The sequence below is a fragment of the Choloepus didactylus genome, chromosome 5 (assembly GCF_015220235.1).
Source record: "Choloepus didactylus isolate mChoDid1 chromosome 5, mChoDid1.pri, whole genome shotgun sequence".
NCBI lineage: Eukaryota > Metazoa > Chordata > Mammalia > Pilosa > Megalonychidae > Choloepus > Choloepus didactylus.
In genome coordinates this window covers 109,400,097-109,418,307 of record NC_051311.1, presented here as the reverse complement: position 1 = coordinate 109,418,307, position 18,211 = coordinate 109,400,097, and the positions used below count along the sequence as shown (strand labels likewise).

General features: G+C 38.8%; 1 protein-coding gene across 2 annotated transcripts in view; it reads left to right on the top strand.

Annotated features, from left to right (window-relative positions):
* The window catches only part of LOC119534376 (protein lifeguard 1-like), a 63,045-nt gene extending 45,344 nt beyond the window's left edge, over positions 1–17,701 (top strand). Inside the window, exons 5-11 of one of the 2 annotated variants that reach the window (XM_037836654.1) lie at positions 4,068–4,121; positions 4,731–4,821; positions 8,300–8,337; positions 8,415–8,502; positions 11,116–11,205; positions 14,209–14,256; positions 17,183–17,701. In XM_037836654.1, coding sequence (XP_037692582.1) covers positions 4,068–4,121; positions 4,731–4,821; positions 8,300–8,337; positions 8,415–8,502; positions 11,116–11,205; positions 14,209–14,256; positions 17,183–17,335 — 562 coding nt within the window. In that variant the 3' untranslated portion in view covers positions 17,336–17,701. The remainder of the gene's footprint in view (positions 1–4,067; positions 4,122–4,730; positions 4,822–8,299; positions 8,338–8,414; positions 8,503–11,115; positions 11,206–14,208; positions 14,257–17,182) is intronic. The other variant, XM_037836655.1, reaches the window with a different exon arrangement.
* The last annotated feature ends 510 nt before the right edge of the window (positions 17,702–18,211 follow it).

Below are 18,211 nucleotides of genomic sequence, written 5' to 3'. Positions count from 1 at the left end.
TTATTAAGACCTCTTTTTGCCCCAGTATGTGGTCTGTCCTGGAGAATGTTCTATGAGCACTTGAGAAGAATGTATATCCTGATGTTTTGGGGTGCAATGTTCTGTGTTTATCTCTTAGTTCTAGTTCATTTATCATATTATCTAGGTTCTCTGTTTCCTTATTGGTCCTCTGTTCAGATATTCTATAATTTGAAGAGAGTGGTGTGTTGAAGTCTTCAACTGTTATTGTAGAGATGTCTGTTATTCCCTTCAGTTTGCCAGGGTTTTCCTTATGTACTATGGGGTACCCTTGTTAGTTGCATAAATAGTTATGTCTGTTATTTCTTCTTAGTGACTTGCCCATTTTATTCATATGTAGTGGCCTTTTGTCTCTTATAAGAGTTTTGCATTTAAAGTCTATTTTTTTTTATATTGATATAGCAACCCCTGTTGGTTGTTGTTCTTGTTTGGTTACTGCTTGCATGGAGTAATTTCTTTTCTTTTTTCATCCATTCTGCCAATCTGTATCTTTTGATTGGGGAATTTAATCCATTAACATTCAATTTTATCTCTGTAATGTCAGTACCTCTTTCAACCTTTTTATCCTTTGGCTTTTATTTGTCTGATCAATTTTTTCTCTTTATATCCTTTTAGTTACCCTAATAATGATTTTCATTTCTCTGCTCTCCTCCAGGCCTCTCTCCTCTCTTTTCTTTTCAGTTGGCTGGACTCCCTGTGGCATTTCTTGCAGGGCAGGTCTCTTGTTAATGAGCTCTCTCAGCTTCTTTTTATCTATGACTATTTTTTTTTCACAGACAAATGTTTAATATTTGTAATTACAAAATGTTTCTAAAAATTGTGACAACAAAGGCTAACCCTATTTAAAAAGCAGACAGGAGATTTTAATAGATTATAGAAAAGAAATACAAATGGACCTTAAACATATTAAAAGATGTTCAATGTCATTACAACAAGAGAAATGCAAATTGCAACTATACTTGGGTACTGTTTCTCTTCTATCAGATTGGCAAAAATTCTAGATTGACAATTGTGTCAGTCAGCGTTCTGTGGAGAAACAGAACTAGTACATAAAGTCAGCTGATTATAGATGTTAATCACATCTACAAAATATCTTCATAGCAACAGCTAGATTAGTGTTTGACCAAATAACTCATATTATAGCTTAGCCAAGTTGACACACAAAACTGACCATCACAACATATTCTGTTGGCAAAGTTTGGGGGAAACAAGCATTCTTATATATTACTGGGAGGAATACAAAATGGTATAAGACTCTTATGAAGGGGAATTTGACTAATTCTAATGGAATTACATATTACTTACCCTTTGATCTTACAATCCCACTTCTGAGGTTTTATATATATACCAAAGACACAATGGCAAAAATATAAAAAAGATGTAAGCCCAAGTCCATTCAATGCAGAACTATATATAATAGCAAAAGACTGTAATCAATATAAATATCCATCAGTAGGGGACTGGTTGAATAATGATAAATAATGGTATCTACAACATGGAGTATAAAAGGGTGATGATGTTATCTATGACTATTTTAAAATCTCCGTCATTTTTGAAGGACAGCTTTCTGGATAGAGAATTCTTGGCTGGCAATTTTTCTCTTTCAGTATCTTAACTATACTATTGCCTTCTTGCCACCATGGTGTTTGATGAGAAATCAGCACTGAGTCATATTTGGCTTCCTTTTTATGTGGTGAATTGCTTTTCTCTTGCTGCCTTCAATATTTTCTCCTTCTCTTTGGCATTTGAAAGTCTGATTATTATATGTCTTGGAGTGAATCTATTTGGATTTATTTTGTTTGGAGTATGTTGGGCTTCTTGGATTTGCATATTTATGTGTTTTATAAGGGTTTGAAAATTTTCGGCCATTATTTCATCAAATGTTAGTCCTGTCCCTTTTCCCTTCTCCTTATTGGACACCTGTGATGTGTATGTTTGTGCATTATGTGTTGTCAGTCATTCCATGAGACCCTGTTCTAATATTTTTTCTCCATTTGTTTTTTTGTCTTTTCAAATTCAGTTGTCTGTATCCTAGCTTGCTTATACTTTCTTCTGCCTCTTCAAATCTGCTATTGTGTATCTCTAGTATATTTTAAATTTCATTTACATTATCTTTCATTTCTATAAGATCTGTTATTTTTCTAACTATTCTTTCAAATTCTCTTTTTGCTCACCTAGTGTCTTTTTTAAATTCAATTTTATTGAGATACATTCACAAACCATACAGTCACCCAAAGTGTACAATAAATTGTTCATAGTACCATTATGTAGCTGTGCATTCTTCACCACAATTTTTGGAACATTTTCATTAATGCACACCAAAAAAATAAGAATAAAAATTAAACTAAAAAAGAATACCCAAAACATCACATCCCCCCATCCCTCCCTATTATTCGTTTGCTTTTTGTTCCCATTTTTCTACTTATCTGTCCATACACTGTATAAAGGGAGTGGGAGCCACAAGATTTTCACAATCACACATTCACACAGTGTATCTGCTGGTACAGCATCTTCTGACTGGGCAGGGCTGAAATATGGCATCCTGTTTTCTCACTTCACCAGCCAATATCTGGCTCAGTGTTATGCTATGTCCCCCTCTGTACTTGGGGTGGAGGATTTCCACAGCCATCCCAGTCCACAGCCATCCCGCAGACAAGGATTAGACCACCTGATGCTGCTTCTTTCAGAGGTGGGGGGTTGCACAGTGTTCTAGTTTGCTAATGCTGCGGAATGCAAAACACCAGAGACGGATTGGCTTTTATAAAAAGGGGGTTTATTTGGCTACACAGTTACAGCCTTCAGGCCATAAAGTGTCCAAGGTAACATATAATCAGGTACCTTCACTGGAGGATGGCCAATGGCGTCCAGAAAACTTCTGTTAGCTGGGAAGGCACGTGACTGGCATCTGCTCCAAAGTTCTGGTTTCAAAATGGCTTTCTCCCAGGACGTTCCTCTCTAGTAAGCTTGCTCCTCTTCAAAACGTCACTCACAGCTGCACTGAGTTCCTTCTCTTTGAGTCAGCTCATTTATACACTGATCAAGTCCCATCCTGAAAGGGTAGGGCCATGACTCCATGGAAAGATCCCATCAGAGTCATCACCCACAGCTGGGTGGGGTGCATTCCAAAGAAACACTCAAAGAAATCTAATCAAAACTGATAACATCTGCCCACAAGACTACATCAAAGATAATGGCATTTGGGGGACACAGTACATTCAAACTGGCACACACGGGGAGCTGCAGTGAGAATTATAGCCTCTGCTCACATTTTCCCAGTCTTTTCATCCCACCCTGACCTGGGCATTGAAATGCCCTCCCTTGTTACCCCGGTCTCCAAATAATTGATTCGGACAGTTTCTGATTGGCTACATGCTGCTTTGGGGAAAGAAGTAGGTTCTACCATTCCCTTCCTAATCCTCCATTTTGAAAGCTTCTCCTTGGGGTCATTTTGTATTGAGCACTTCTCTGTGACTTTTGCCCTACCCTACATCTCTGGGGACCTGGGTCTCTGAGACTGGATATATTTGGGGATTTACCTCACTGTTGTGAGAGTTTTTATAGTTTGTATTCCCAGTAAGAGGTGGCAGGGATCCCAGATGCTGCCTCTGGGTGCTTCCCAAGCTGCGTGAGGCTGAGTGAGGGAGAAGGAAGAGGGCTGTCTGGTCCAGGTCGGAAGTTTCCTACTTGAATTTTTCTCTTTCTTCAATTTAGTGTTGTGGGATCCTTTTCCAGTTTTTACCTTCCTCCAGAGTCCTAAGCAAGGGAGATTTGTCATTTCTTTTGCTAAGTCTCTGGGGAGGGTTTTTTCAGTGGATATCTTATGTTGCCATGTAGATGACGTTCAGTCTCATTTTGGAATATATCTATTTTAGATGTAATTTGCAATTATATGTTTCACTGTTTTGCTACCAATCCGTCATCAAAGGTTTTCCCCTTTCTTATGATATTGTTTTACTTCTACTTAAATATTAGTTTACATATGTTTAATAGTACATAGTGAAATATGCTACTTATAAGTAAAATTGTATTAAATTTTTTTCTTTAACCAGGAATGATTTAAGATCTTGGGTGCTCAAGAATGCTTGGTTTACATATGCACTCTTGTAAGTATCATTGGACTTAATAAAAAATTATTCTTCTAATAGCTATTGGTTAAGATTCTTTTACTATTAAAATAAGGTAAAGGTGTAATATTCTCAACGTGACAAAATTATAGAGGTGGGAAACAAATTAGTGGTTGCCACAGATTAGGGGTGTGTGTATGTTTGTGTGTGGCTATGAAGGGGTGGCAAAGGGAGATCTTTGTATTGATGGAATAGTTCTGTGTCTTGATTGTGGTGGTGGTTACATGAATCTGCACAGAGTTGTGTCATATTTCTATGTTCACACCTTGTTCCAATGTGAGTTTCCTTGTTTTGACATTGTACTGTAAATACATAAGATGTAACCATTAGAAGAAAATCAGATAAGGGTAAATAGAACCTCTCTGTACCATCTTTGTAACTTCCTATGAATCTATAATTTTTTTTGAAATAAAAGAAAGTCATCTGCGGATGGCAATAAGAAATGTTAATTTTAAAAGATAAGGTAAAGGTAATAAGCAACATTTTTGTTGACCTTATAATATTCATTATCATAGAATGTTATAGAATATATATAATATAATGTAGTCATTAGAAGCAAATAACACATGGTTTTAAATTATCCTTCAGTCCAGCCTTTTTTGTCGTACTTTTTTTACTTGCTTGCTGTGGGGATCTCCGCCGTCGGGTGCCTGCAAATTACATTCTCCTGGGAGTGTTTGTAAGTAAACATTGTCCTAGCTCACCTATGCAATATATTTTTGTCACATTTATTAAATTTATTCCTTTTATTGTGGAAGTTCTTGTGGAATAATAGTAATAGCTAATACTTGTGAGGCATTCCCTCAGCTTAATTCTGGTTGTAAGAAAGTAATAAACTTCTTATAAGATAGTATCCACACACTTGTAGTAAGTTGGAGAATTTGGGCTGCTCCTTTGTGCCGGCCAATTTGCCTCTGATAAGGCTACGCTGGGGAACCCACTCCTGTGCATGTGCTACATTTCAGGAACAGTTAATCTGATGGTCACTGGACCTCTCTCTCTGTCAAGGTCAGCAACTGTGTTTTGTTATGGAAAAGGGAGTTCCACAGTTAGTTCACAAACTTGTGTGCAAAATATGTAATTTTTCTATTTTTTCTAAAACATGTTTATTTTCTATTTTAAGCCCCACTGGGGGCAGAAACCATAGATGAGCTTGGTTCCCCAACTTGCATCCCAGTGCAGGATTTCAGTGCCAGCCATTTCCAGTACCAGAGGCTTCTGGTCTTTGGCTATCCACCTTTATCTATGGGTCACCTACTCCTAATTGCGGTGGCTTCCACCCACAAGGCCTCACCTTACCTGCCCTTAATCTGTTGTTCTGGGCCATGCTGGGCCACAGAGAATTGTGTGGCTCCCCTTCTTACAAGCAATTCCTCTCTGTGCTGTCCATGGGAACCTAAGGATCTTGCCAGCTCTCAGCAGGTACCTGGAACAACCAAATTTCCTAAACCAATTTCAGTGTCTATTATTTCACTCCCATCTCTTTCCAGGACTTAACTCCCAGGAAGGTCACAGGGATCTTCCCCAGGGACTCATCAGCGTCTGGGTCATCCCCCTTGCCCTGATTCTCTTTTTCCAACTTCTCAGAGTTGGTCAAACCTCTACCCTCCTGGAGGCAGCTATTTCTCTGAAGCACACTGATAGTAATTCCTAGGGCATTTTTGTTCTGCTTGGGAAAACCCAGAACTGTCCCACTGTGATTCAGGATAGTGTCCACAAATGATTTTTTGGGGGAGGCTTTGCATTTCCTACCAAACAATGGTGATCACCCTTTTGAGTGAAAATTTTCTTACCAATTGATTTATTCCTCATCTAATCCCAAATCAGATTTGAGGTAGCTTATAGAAATACCCACAATATAAGAAGATAATTTGAAGGGGAAATCTGATGGAAGGAAAAATAAGGGTATGAAAAAGGCCAGTTGTTTGATTAGTGCACAAAATGCGTTAAGCCCTTTACTCTTGAGAGTGGTCATCCCAGATTTAGTTCTGCCCCTCCTGGTGGCCAAAGCAAACAAGTACACGTGACCAATGATGAGATTGTCGGCCTCTGTAGGATGTAGCAACCATTGCAATGTGTATGTTGAGAAGAATAGCTTTCTCTAGAGGTTGAAGAAGAATCGCTCTTGGCTGCCCACATTTGGACATCTCTCTAGCTGCCAGAGCATTGAGGAGCCTTCATTAGCTGGTGTGGATACCCTGTTCATTTCCCAGGTGAGCAAGTGGGGTCTCCCAGTTTCCTGAACTGACAGAGCATGGACTACACTCAGGAAAAAATCCAAGCTTGGAAAGACATTCAGAATCCCGAAGTAGAGGAAGGGCTGGGGTTGGGGGTGTGTGAGGAACTATTTTTCCAGAAATTTTTTAATTTTTTACTTAAAATTTTAAATGTTTTTCATGTTTATTATAAGAAGAGATCAAAGTTATTGGTCCCAAAGGGAGAGCTCATCTGTAGGTTTTATTGTTTACCCCCAAACAAATAATAGCTTAAGAGAAGAAATAGAATAAAGGAGCAAATAATTAGTTATGTTTTCTAGATTTATTGTCTTCCTAACAGGTTAGGAAATACCTGGAGAAACCTTTCAGAAAAGAAATTAGGGAAAAAAGAAAAATACAGTTGTTGAAGCCAGCTTTTGCCCTGTAGAATTTTTGCCCCTGAGCCCATGTTTGGGGCTCTTGAAGTCATTGTGCAGGTTTGACTTCTAAGGCCTCTCTTGTTACTCACTCTCCCACTCTCCCAAAAACTTGAAGTTGGTTTCCAGCTTGAAATTGTCTTCCATTCTCTCTCTCTCTCTCTCTCTCTCTCTCTCTCTCTCTCTCTCTCTCTCTCTCTCTCTGTCTCTCTCTCTCTCTCTCTCTTTTTCTCTCACACACACAATTTTTCATGTGCTGCTGAAGATAGACAATGGAGAACTATGAAGCAAGTGAGCTAGTAGAACAGGAAGAAAATTAATCTTGAGAGTATAGTTAGAAGCAAGCACATTACGAAAATATCATGTGTGCATTGAGTAGATACTCTCTAAAAATGGAAATAAAGACAGCCTGCTTAGCTATATTTAACAAAACAGAGAACAACTGGGCAATTATCCACAAAGTTTTGAGAGGTAATGCAGTACTTTTGGGATTCCAGTTCTTTTCCAGTCTCTGATCCTGTACATCATTTGCTCATTGGACAAGTTCAAAGCCTCTGTAGTAGTCCCAGCACTTCGGTTAGGATGTGCCTTCATATTTACTCCCTGGGTCTGGAGGTTTCTTTCCTGGCTCTCTCCATGGACCAGTTGATCAGTTAAGTCTCTGGATTTGTCTCTGACTAAGGTCTGATGGCTCAGGAGTATCTTCAGGCCCTTGGACCACTGCTCACTGTAGCTCTCATGCAGCTGGGCCTGCTGTCCTGGATCTAGACTTTAGGCCTGGACACATCCCTGTTGCCATTCTTGGTCTCAAGCTTCACCCCTGCTTCTCACCCACACTGCACTCTTCCCACACAGCCCCTGATCCCTAGCTCTACTTGGATGATGGGATCTCCCCAGCCCCAACCCAGGCCCTCATGCAGCCCTCCTCTTAGCTCTGAGTTGGCACCTATAGGTCAGGCTACATGCTCTTTGGGTTACTTTCCTCCAGCCCCATATTCTGGCACTGAGAAGTTCTCAATTCTCATCCCATGTTTGAGGTCTTTGAGGGAGTATTTTATTCTCACCCAGGCACTATAGAAAGGGTCAGTACTGAAACTGTTGGCGAGGCACTGGTTGAAATAGCACATCCTGCCCTGATAGAACAATAAGATACTATGTGAATGGCCTTATTTGATTAATGACAATATGATCTACAAATGAACTTTTTACCTTGGTTTCCACATTCATAATTAATACATATTTAATTCACTGAAAATATTGAAAGTTATTTTTGTGTTCTAAGAAATTTTAACTAACAAGAGAATTTCCTCTTGTCAGTCTTAGGGTGAATGCTAAGGAAATATTCAATTCTGCTGTATTTCCCATAATCTCTCTGTGGCTTTGTACACTAGGGCTGGGTGTGTTCCCACTTGCTCCCTAGACCGTGTGTAAATGCACATGCCTCAAGTCACCTTCTCTGGATTCTGGGTGAGTGTCTCATGCCTCAGGAATCAGGATTCTGATTTATTCTGAATTTTGTTTTTAGACACTTCTTCAAGGTCTGCTGCTAGGAACCGTATCAGTGTAAGTCTTTGATATACATTTCCCTTTTTTGTGTGCGTTTTTTGTATTTGAACAATAATCACAATCTCTGGTTTTAGTTTCTATAATGCCGAGGAAGTATTCTGGGCAACGGGAGCAACTGCTCTGGTCACACTGGCGCTCACTTTATTTGCTCTACAGACAAAAGTACGTATTATTGAAACAGATTCCTGTCATAGGAGAATGGTCCAGATATCTTCCTTTCCTTTCTGGACCCGCTCTCCTGCCCTCCTCTCCCCTGCTCTCTGCTGTCCTGTGGGCTTCACGTCCATGGCCTCGTGTCTTCTGGTTACTTAACCAGTTTGGCCGAAGGGGAACCCCATGTGGAGATTGGAGAGAGGGAGGAAAGAGAGGTAGAGGCATTTATTCCCTTGGCTTCTTCCTGGGCTTTGTTCCTTAATCAAAATTTGCACCTCATGTCAAGATAGCCAACTCGATATAGCTGTCTCTTTCTGGATTCAGGTAACTGCTCCATTTTCTCTTCCATATGGGCCTAAGGGTGGTTACAGCTCTCCTGCTCCTAGCCTAGGGTTCTACACTACCCACCCCACATAACTTTTCTAGATAGTTCCTTTATTTAAAAAAAAAACCCTCCTATTTAAGCATACCATTTGTTTCCTGCTGGGACCCTGACTGATACAGGGAGTTAAAAAATTTTTAAAGTCATGAAGTTCACCAGGGCTCAAGGGTGCAAAGATTTTCCAGGAAGCATCTAATTTGGGATCATTCCTTTTTAATTGTAAGATGAGTCAGAGCCCTTCTCACCATAAGATGATCTTTGAGATTTCATGAGGTATTTTCAGGAGTCCATTCTTCCAGTTCTCTATACTTTCTTTTAATAAATGATAGGTTTTTCTTAGTCATTCTAATGACTTATTTGGCATGCATCGTCAGGAAGGTCTTAGCAGGTATAGAATTTTAGCCTTTTCTTGGTGGAAAAAGGAAGAAGCATCAGAGTGGCAGAAGGGTCTTCTAGATAAGTAGTCAAATTTTATCAGAAGTTAGAGATGCAATTTTCATTCATGATCATATCTATACCTGCCATCACTATGAGTCCCTTAAGGACCATATGTAGGAACCAGCCTGTTTGTACACAGACATAGCCTTCCTGCAGTCGGTGAGGTGGGGCTCTGTGGAGTGCACATATGCGTTTAGGGCCATTTAAAATCTTCTAAAATGCCAGACTGCTTTTTAAAAGTCCATTAGTATTTTAAGCCATAGGTGATCTATGCCTTGGGTTCAGCAGAGTGAATATTACACTGAGAAGTATTTTAAAGATGATTCCTATTATGTTTGCAGTGATGACTTTGAAAGGCAGCCAAACACTCTTTTCTCCCTTCATGTCAACTTCTTTCCTATCCCAGCGTCCCCTAGGGCTGGGAAAGGGTGAGCTTTTTTTTCCTTCCCTGATGCCACATCTTCCTGCCAACAAGAGCAAGCCTTAGAGTATCATTGTCACAAGTGAAATAGGCTGCTCTCTAGAGCAGTGCTGTCCAATAGAAATATAATGTGAGCCACAGAAGCAACTCACACATGTAATTTCCATGTTTTTAGTAACCACTTTAAAAATGTAAAAAGAAACTGTGAAATTTAATATATTTTATTTTACCTAATATATCTAAGATATTATAATTTCAGTATGTAATGAATATAAAAATTATCAATGAGATAGTTCGCATTCTTTTTTTATACTAGTCTTTGAAATCCAGTGTGTACTGTACACTTACAATACATCTCAATTTGAAGTAGCCACATTTCAAATGCGCAATAGCCACACGTGGCTAGTGGCTACTATATTGAAAGGAAAGCTCTAAACAGACTTCAGTGCCATCAGTTAAAACACAGATTGCCGCCTCCCCCCTCCCTTCAGGAGGTCTGGGGTGGAGCCTGAGAATTTGAATTTCTGACAAGTTTCCAGGTGACGCTAATGCAGCTGGACCCCACCTAGAGAACCACCACTTCAGATTATTCTCTTGATATGTTAAGGGAAGGAGAGAGAGAGAGGGAGAGAAATAAAGTAATTAGGAAACACTCTTGCAAGAAATTATCTTGGATTCAAGGCTATTGTTTTGCTGCACAATCTAGTTTCTTCAGGTCAGAAGATGAATATCCTCTTTCCCTTTATTTTCTTTCTTTAAAAAACCAAGACTGATTTGGGTCATTGAATTATAAAGGTCAAAATGAAAAGCACATTAAAAAGTTTCAAAATTATATATATTTTTCATTAAAATACATGCCTATATATGTGAAAAAAGTCATCCAGTTAACATCTCAGTATATTTCATTCCATTAGTTTTCTATGCACGTTTCTAAAAATATGTTAGTATTAGTTATGATTGTAATATTATAAATTAAACTATATGTCCTGTTCACTTATTCAATGTATCTTTTTCATTGTTAGAGGAGATTTCATTTAATTCTGAAAATAGAATAGTATAATGAAACCCCATGTCACTGTTACCTAGTTTAAAAAAATTACAAATCATGGTTAATGTCATTTCATCTATATTTATCCTGCCCTCTTCTTTCTGAAGCAAATCCCAGTTGATATAACACTTTTAAATGTAACATTTTACCACGGTTGGTGCTAATGGATTTCCATGGTTCTCTGAGTTGGGCAGGGTAAATTATTAGCAATGGGTTACTTTCTGCCTATGGGGTATAAAATGCATCTCCAAACATCCCGAAATTCCTTATATAGTAATTGAGTTGGTTTTTTGTTTGTTTGTTTTTCTTCTTTTGCTCTTTATGTTTCCTTAGTGGGATTTTACCTTGCTAAATGGAGTGCTGTTCGTTTTGCTATTCGTACTTCTCCTGTATGGAATTCTCTTAATCTTCGTACGAGCATATGTAAGTGAACCTCAGAGAATTGCAAAAAATGCAGGTGAAGTGTTGGTTGTGTTAGTCTGGGGTCCTCTGAGAATCAGACACCAATATGAGGTTAAGACTGAAAGGATTTTATTAGGGAAATATCTGTGAGAGAAAACGGGAGGGGGCCATAGAAAACTGGGAGTGCTTTCAGACCATGAGGGCATATCTGACCCGAATGAAGGAGAGAGGGGAGAAAGGCTGGGTGGAAGCATTCTGAATGCAGTGCAATCTACAGAGACTCAGCAAGGCTATCAGAGAGTCCTTGAGCCAGAGTCGACCATCAGAATAATCCTGTGTCTCCCAGGAAAGGCCCTATTGCTCTCAGCCATTGGCTGGAATTTGCCTGTGGGAAACCTTAGAGCAAACTGCAGTGGATTTCAGAGCACAGTCGCTGGGGCCTTTGGTCAGTTACACTGCATTAGCAGGAAGTCTGTGAGGTCCATCCTCATAGCCACCACACTGGTGTTGTTGGGAAGTACCATGGCAGGGGATCTGGGGCCTGAATAATGAGCTCCTACCTTACTCTATAGTTGTCTTTTCCCAAATGTAGTTGTGGTTTCAAGAGGGTCTTGGGGAAAACGTACCCACAGGGGTAGTCCAGGGTCCTTCTTCTCTATATGACTAGGATGGTGACAGGGTGACTTCCTGTTAAGATTTTGCTTTTGTTCTTCCTCTGGGTCTTCCTTTTAGCTTGGTATTCTTTGTGTCTGATTACAGCAACATTGCTTGGCTTTGGATTGTACGTTTCAAGGCTAGGGACATGGTCTCCAGAATTTCTTTGGCACAACAGCCAGTGGAGGGTCATGTGATTAGCCTATGGTTTTCATTGGTTTGGACTAAAATATTTTGAATTTGTATGAATTAATCTGTTGCATTTAGCAGGTTGCATAGGAAAATGTGCAGTTCAAAGATGTCTCTTTAGAATATTAAATAGCATTTGATGGATGTGGACTGGAGTTAAGTATATAAATGGTTGGATGTGGACTGGAGTCAGCAGATGGTGCTGCTTGTTTGGATCATGGGAATAGAAGAGATGGGCTTATTTGGCCTTTTCTGAAAGCAGTCTATAAGAGGGTCCTTATTTTCCAATTCTAGCATTTTCTTTTAATTTTATTTATTTTTGCTTTAATACAGTTATTGAATATTTACTAGATGTCAGACATAGGCCTCTGTAGTTTCACAAATGGAATTAGATTTATTTCTCACAACATCCCTGAAAAATACATATCACATCTATTTTATAGATAAGAAAACAGGTTCATAGAAATCAAATAATTAATTCAAGTTCACACAGGTAGTTAGTGCAGGGTATGGCATCAAAGCCAGGTCTGTGTGATCCAGTGCCCATTCTCTTTCCACCATATTTCTGGGGGGGGGGGGGGTTCTGGAGGGGGTGTACACAGAGAGACATAGGCTCTCACCTGGGGAAGTCTGTTTGTGAGTGGTCCCTCTGTGGAGACCCCATTGGGGGCCATGTCCTCTGATGACTCACCTGGGGCCTGTGACCATTTAACTAAGGCCTCAAGGCCAACCTGGACCATATGCTGAATCAAAGAGGTTCTTTGGCAACAAGTGGATTTGATATAGACTCTACAGACCTAAGACCAAGAGTTCTATCTAGATTGGTTTAGCTTTATGAATGACCATATAAGCTTATAGGGAGGTGGCATCTATAGTTTAGAAATATAGGATATCACATTCAAGGATATCACAAATAGGTGCCTTAAATGGTCACAGTTCTCCATTTATTATTATTGATGTTAGCAGATATATTGGTTGTAATAATGTGGATATTAGGTTGGTTCCATAGATCTTTGCAATATCACTTGTGTACGGTTAAGAGACTCTTTCCTACCAGGTATATCAACCCAAGTTCCCATTCTAAATTTCCTTTTCACAGACATCTACAATATATAATTTTACACACACACATATATAAATGGAAGGCTTTTGACTGAGCCTTGTCCTAAATACATATGCTTGTTTGACCTTGGCGATTGAATTTTTTGGATTCATTTATCAAGTGTTTTCTTGCTATTAGCTCAGCCTATAAACACTGGGTATCCCAGACTGATTTCCCTTCTTTATCAAAAACTCTTCCTGGTTAGCAGAGTGCTATGTCCATCCCTCTCAGGATGTGCTTTGTTGCCCTGAAGAGTTAATGCCACATTTCCTCTATTGTTGTATACCACTTCCTTATCCTCTTCCCATATAGATCCAAATCCTTTGACATTCATCCAGTCTCATATTCTGATCAGAGTTATTCTGGTTGCAAGGAACAAATGGTGCTCAAACTAGCTTGAGGCAAAGACCAGAGGAAAATAGCATGGAACTCCTAGGGGGAAGAAAAGCTGTCATGTACAAGAATGGATATCCCATCTTCTTTTCTTGGGCTGAGTTGATGGGCCACCTCTGCTTGTGTAGTAATAACTCCAGGAATATCTACTGATGAAGCAGCTTCTGCTTCTTGGATCCTTCCTTCTCAAGAATTGATTTCTAACAGGCCTTGTGCATCTATTTGAACCCAGTCACATATCAGAGGTTCCTGGTCAGTTAATAGATTGACTGCTTTTCGATTGGGTGTCTTCTACCTCTTGTCAAAAGCTCTAGCTACGGAGTGAGAGGGTCATTACTTTCTCCAAGTTATGCCTTCTGAAGGCAGAAGGTGGGACAAATTCTTTAGAAGGGATGTGTGGACTGGGTGAAAAGTAAAACATATCTAGTACAGTCTACTTGCCCTCCCATTAACAAGATGTTTAGCACTTGATGAATATTATTTGGCATATGCAAAGTTATTTTCAATTGCTTATTGAATGGAATTGAGTGGATGCAATTGATGACTATGTTCAAGAAAAGATTAATTCCTCACAGATTGGACTTTCTTAAAATTGGGTCCTTATCCAACAGTAGTGACCTATGTAGACCCTTTAATTATTCCAAAGCTAGCTCTTTAATAAACACATGTTTCCTTTCCTTTTGAAGTGGTTGCATTTATTGTATGCTGGACTTGGAACTGTGATCTTCTCACTGGTAAGTCCATTTCTTCCTCTCTTTGACAAAGAATATGGTGTGTGCCTTGACAGTACCTCTGAGCCAGGCCTGGAATTAATTAAGTGGAGCCAGTCGTTTACTGGAAAGCCCTCCAGGCGAGTTGCTTCTTAAAGTGTTATGTTAAAAACCAGTATCCTAGGAGAGCTGGGTGTTTTTCCCAATCCACAAATACATTACTTTTCTCTAGAGAGATAATATTTAAGAAGAGAAAGAAGAGTCTTTCATTTATAAGCTTTGAAAGTTGTAGCAGTGGTGTGGTTTCTTTCTTCCTTTTTTTTTTTTTTTTTTTTTTTTTTTAAAACAGGGGGAATCTTTCAAAATAGAAATGTCTTACAGGGGATAGACAGAAGTCATTGCTAATATATCAGTGAATCTCTTTCACTCCATTTAGTTACATCTCTTGCTGTCCCATCTTTAAAATAATTTAAGGAAGGTTTCTCACAAAAGTAATAGATGCACTTGTTTTAAAATTCAAATATTATGGCTTATAAAATGAAAATAAAAATCTCCCTCTTACCTTCCTTCCCCAGAGTTAACCACTGTTAAGTTTCTTGTGAATGCTTTCAAAATTTCTTTATGTATCACTTTTTATACAAATGCAGTCATACTATATGCTTTGTTCTACTCTTGGCTCTTTTCATTTAAAGATAACCGTCTCTACATATTAGCAGCCATGGATCTAACTCATTCTTTTTAAGAGTGTGTGGGATTCCATTTTATGCTTTTATTATGTCAAATCTTTTAGGGTCTAACTTTTTAAATTATTTATTTTGGAAATTTCCAGGCATACATAGAAGTAGACTGGTGTAACGGACTCCACATATTATAAACAAGCTTAAACAACATTCACATTTTGCTTCATCTTGTTTGTTTAATTTTTTTCTGGAATTATATCACACATTTTAAATGTTAGAAAAACTTAGTCCAGGAGGTTAAGGTTAAGTATGTGTATTTCCATTTTCTTATTTCTTCTCCTATTGTAAAAGAAACTGATTTGTACTTTTTCCACACTCTTGCCCTTTCAGCCTTGATCTGTTGGTGTTTGCTATTGTCTCTTGTATCCTCTTTAGGCATAGTTTGTTTTATATGCAAAAGAGTGTTGATCTTTCTGTTCCTAGTTTGCAAGCAGAGCAAAAACTCTTGATTTTGTAGGCAGCTCTACCTAACACCAAACAAATAGCTGGAGAGGAGAACAGCAATAGTTTTTTGCGGGGGCAGGAAGGGATGTTTAACTACCAGAACTGTAGGGGCTGAGGCAGGATGCCACATTCCTGAATGCTTCCAGGGGTCTGAATCTCATTCCTTGTGGGCTGGTTGTATCTTGGATGGCAGCAGAGGTTTGTTTCACTTGGAGGAAAGGTGCCAGCCAGATCTCAGCTCATCTTTCATGATGATTTTCCTATCTGCCCTCTAAAATATGACCTCCCCTCAGAAGCTACATTACTAACTATCTAATCATTATCCCCTCGTATAAGAAGAAAAAAGGTAAGTCAGGGCTTTTTTGGAACGGAAATGGGGAAAAAAGAAATCCATAGGAATTAGGACTCCAGGGTGATAGACTGAGGCTAAAACAAAGCTGGAAGCCCCTGGGGAGCTTTTTGATTTTAGGGTTGCAAACAGTCTTGGTTTGCCTGGGACAGGAATTTCCCAAGACATACGAAAGTCCAGGGTAAGCTCAGATGATTGCTCACCTAGCTTTTATTTCCTTTCAAAGGTGCTGGAATCAGATGTAGGGAAAGCAGGGAGAGAAAGGAGGAGAAGGACTGAGCAGTTCGGGAGAGGCAGCTGCTTTGGCTTGGGTTTGTCTCCCTCCTCTGCCACTCATTACAGTACGTTCCTCTCTTCTGAGTCTCAGTCAGTCTTGCCTGCCTCACCTGACTTGTTTCCACATTACATTCCACACCTATAATGAACCAGGTGTGGTGCTACCCAGAAGGTGCCCAATAACTTTCCTTCTGTGGCTTTGCCCTTCCTACTCATTCTTACAAGTCCAAGTGAGAACCAGAAGCCAGGGAGAGCAAATACCTGAATGACTTGGGATAAGTTTCACTAAAATGGATATCGTTCTAAAATATTTTAAAGACTGTTTAAAACACCCCAAAATTCTCTATAATGCCAATGTTGTGTCTGGTTGGGGGTCTTCCTCAAAACACTAGAATGTACCCCTTTTAGACTAGAGTTTGGATGTAAGGTGACTGAGCCACTTGTTTTCTTTTCTTCCCTCTAACAACTTATGGCTTGGCTTGAGCACCCTGTTCAATTTGGGGTCTGTTCATTTTGCAACACATAAAAGAATGAGAGGATTCTTATGACTTTTTATGTTGATGTTTTGGGAACCAATAATTCAACCTACTGCAGCTAAACTAAAATGTTTACTTTGAGGATTATTTAACCAAATACTAGTCCTCTCTCCTCTTTATTCTCTTCGGGATATACAGACATCATGATAAAGCCATCTCCAAATGTCAAGGTTTGAAAAATGCTATCACCCAAAGCTTTAAGAATTCAGAATTATTGCTCTGTGTGAATCTAAATGTCAGAGACCACCTTCATTTTCATTCTTTGTTTATGGGGTAATATCATGAACATAAGGCATTTTGCAGTTTATGTCCATGTCTGTCTGCCTAATCCATGTCATTGACTAAAGCCATAAAGGTTTTTGGATTTAGAAAGTCACGGAAGGCGCATGGATTTTGTCCCACGGCTTCAGGAGGATGAGGTATTTGCTTTTACAAATAGAGTAGAATCTTGGGAAAGTTTTAAATGATTGGGGCTGTAAGAATAACATATTCCACTACGAACTAATTTATGTAATATTTTTCTTGATGCTAAAATATTGTTTCTAGGACACTTATTTGATAGAAGTGTACAATATAAACATCTAATCCTTCTTCTTTTCTTTAAGTACTTGGTAATGGATGTGCAGCTCATGGTGGGAGGGCGCCATCATCATTCTGACCTGGATCCTGAAGAGTATGTTTTTGCTGCTCTGAACATCTACTTGGACATCATCAACCTTTTCCTTTTTGTTTTGCAACTGATTGGACTGGCACGGTAGTCAGAAGTCCAAGGCTTATTTGTGTTGAAAAGAGGGAAGGAGGGATGCCTGTGAAGTATTGGCAGGCTCAGACATGCAGAAGTTGCCACTTCATGAGCCCTTTAAAAAAAAAAAGTTAAAAATAATATCATTTTTTTGTCAGATAAAACCCAGTGTTCAGGAGATGGTAGCTGTAGTTGTTATACTTTTAGTTCCATTGTTACATAGCAAAAATTTCTGGGGACATTCTTGGTTTTATAAATTCAAAAGATGCATATCATAATTCATTTTTGTAAAGTGCCCATAACTTTGTTGATGTTAATTGTTTTCCCAGGCACTATTTAAAGCTGTAAACAACATCGCTCTACATGAATAAATTTGATTAGAGAAACCTACATTTACTCCTTTCTCTTCTCTTGATTTGGACATTCCATGGAACTATGTTGGCATCTGACTTCTTTCTATTTTTTTCTTAAGAGAGGTTATATGTTTACAGAAAAATCATGCATAAAATATGTAAAATAGAGTTCCCATATACCACCCTATTATTAACACCTTGCATTAGTGTGTTATAATTCATGAAAGAACATTTTATAATTATACTAACTATTGTCCTTCATTTATAGTAGGGTTCACTGTGTGGTACAGTCCTATGTTGTTGTTTTTTTTTTAATTTTTATTCTAGTAATATTTATACAACCTAAAATTTCCCCCTTTAACCACATTCACAGGTGGAACTCAGTACCATTAATTACCTTCAAAATGTTTTGTGCTACCATCACCACCGTCCATTACCTAAATATTTCCATCATTCCAAAAAGGAACTCTGTACAATTTAAGCATTAACTCTCCATTCTCCAATCTGCCCAGTCCCTGGTAAACTATATTCTAGATACT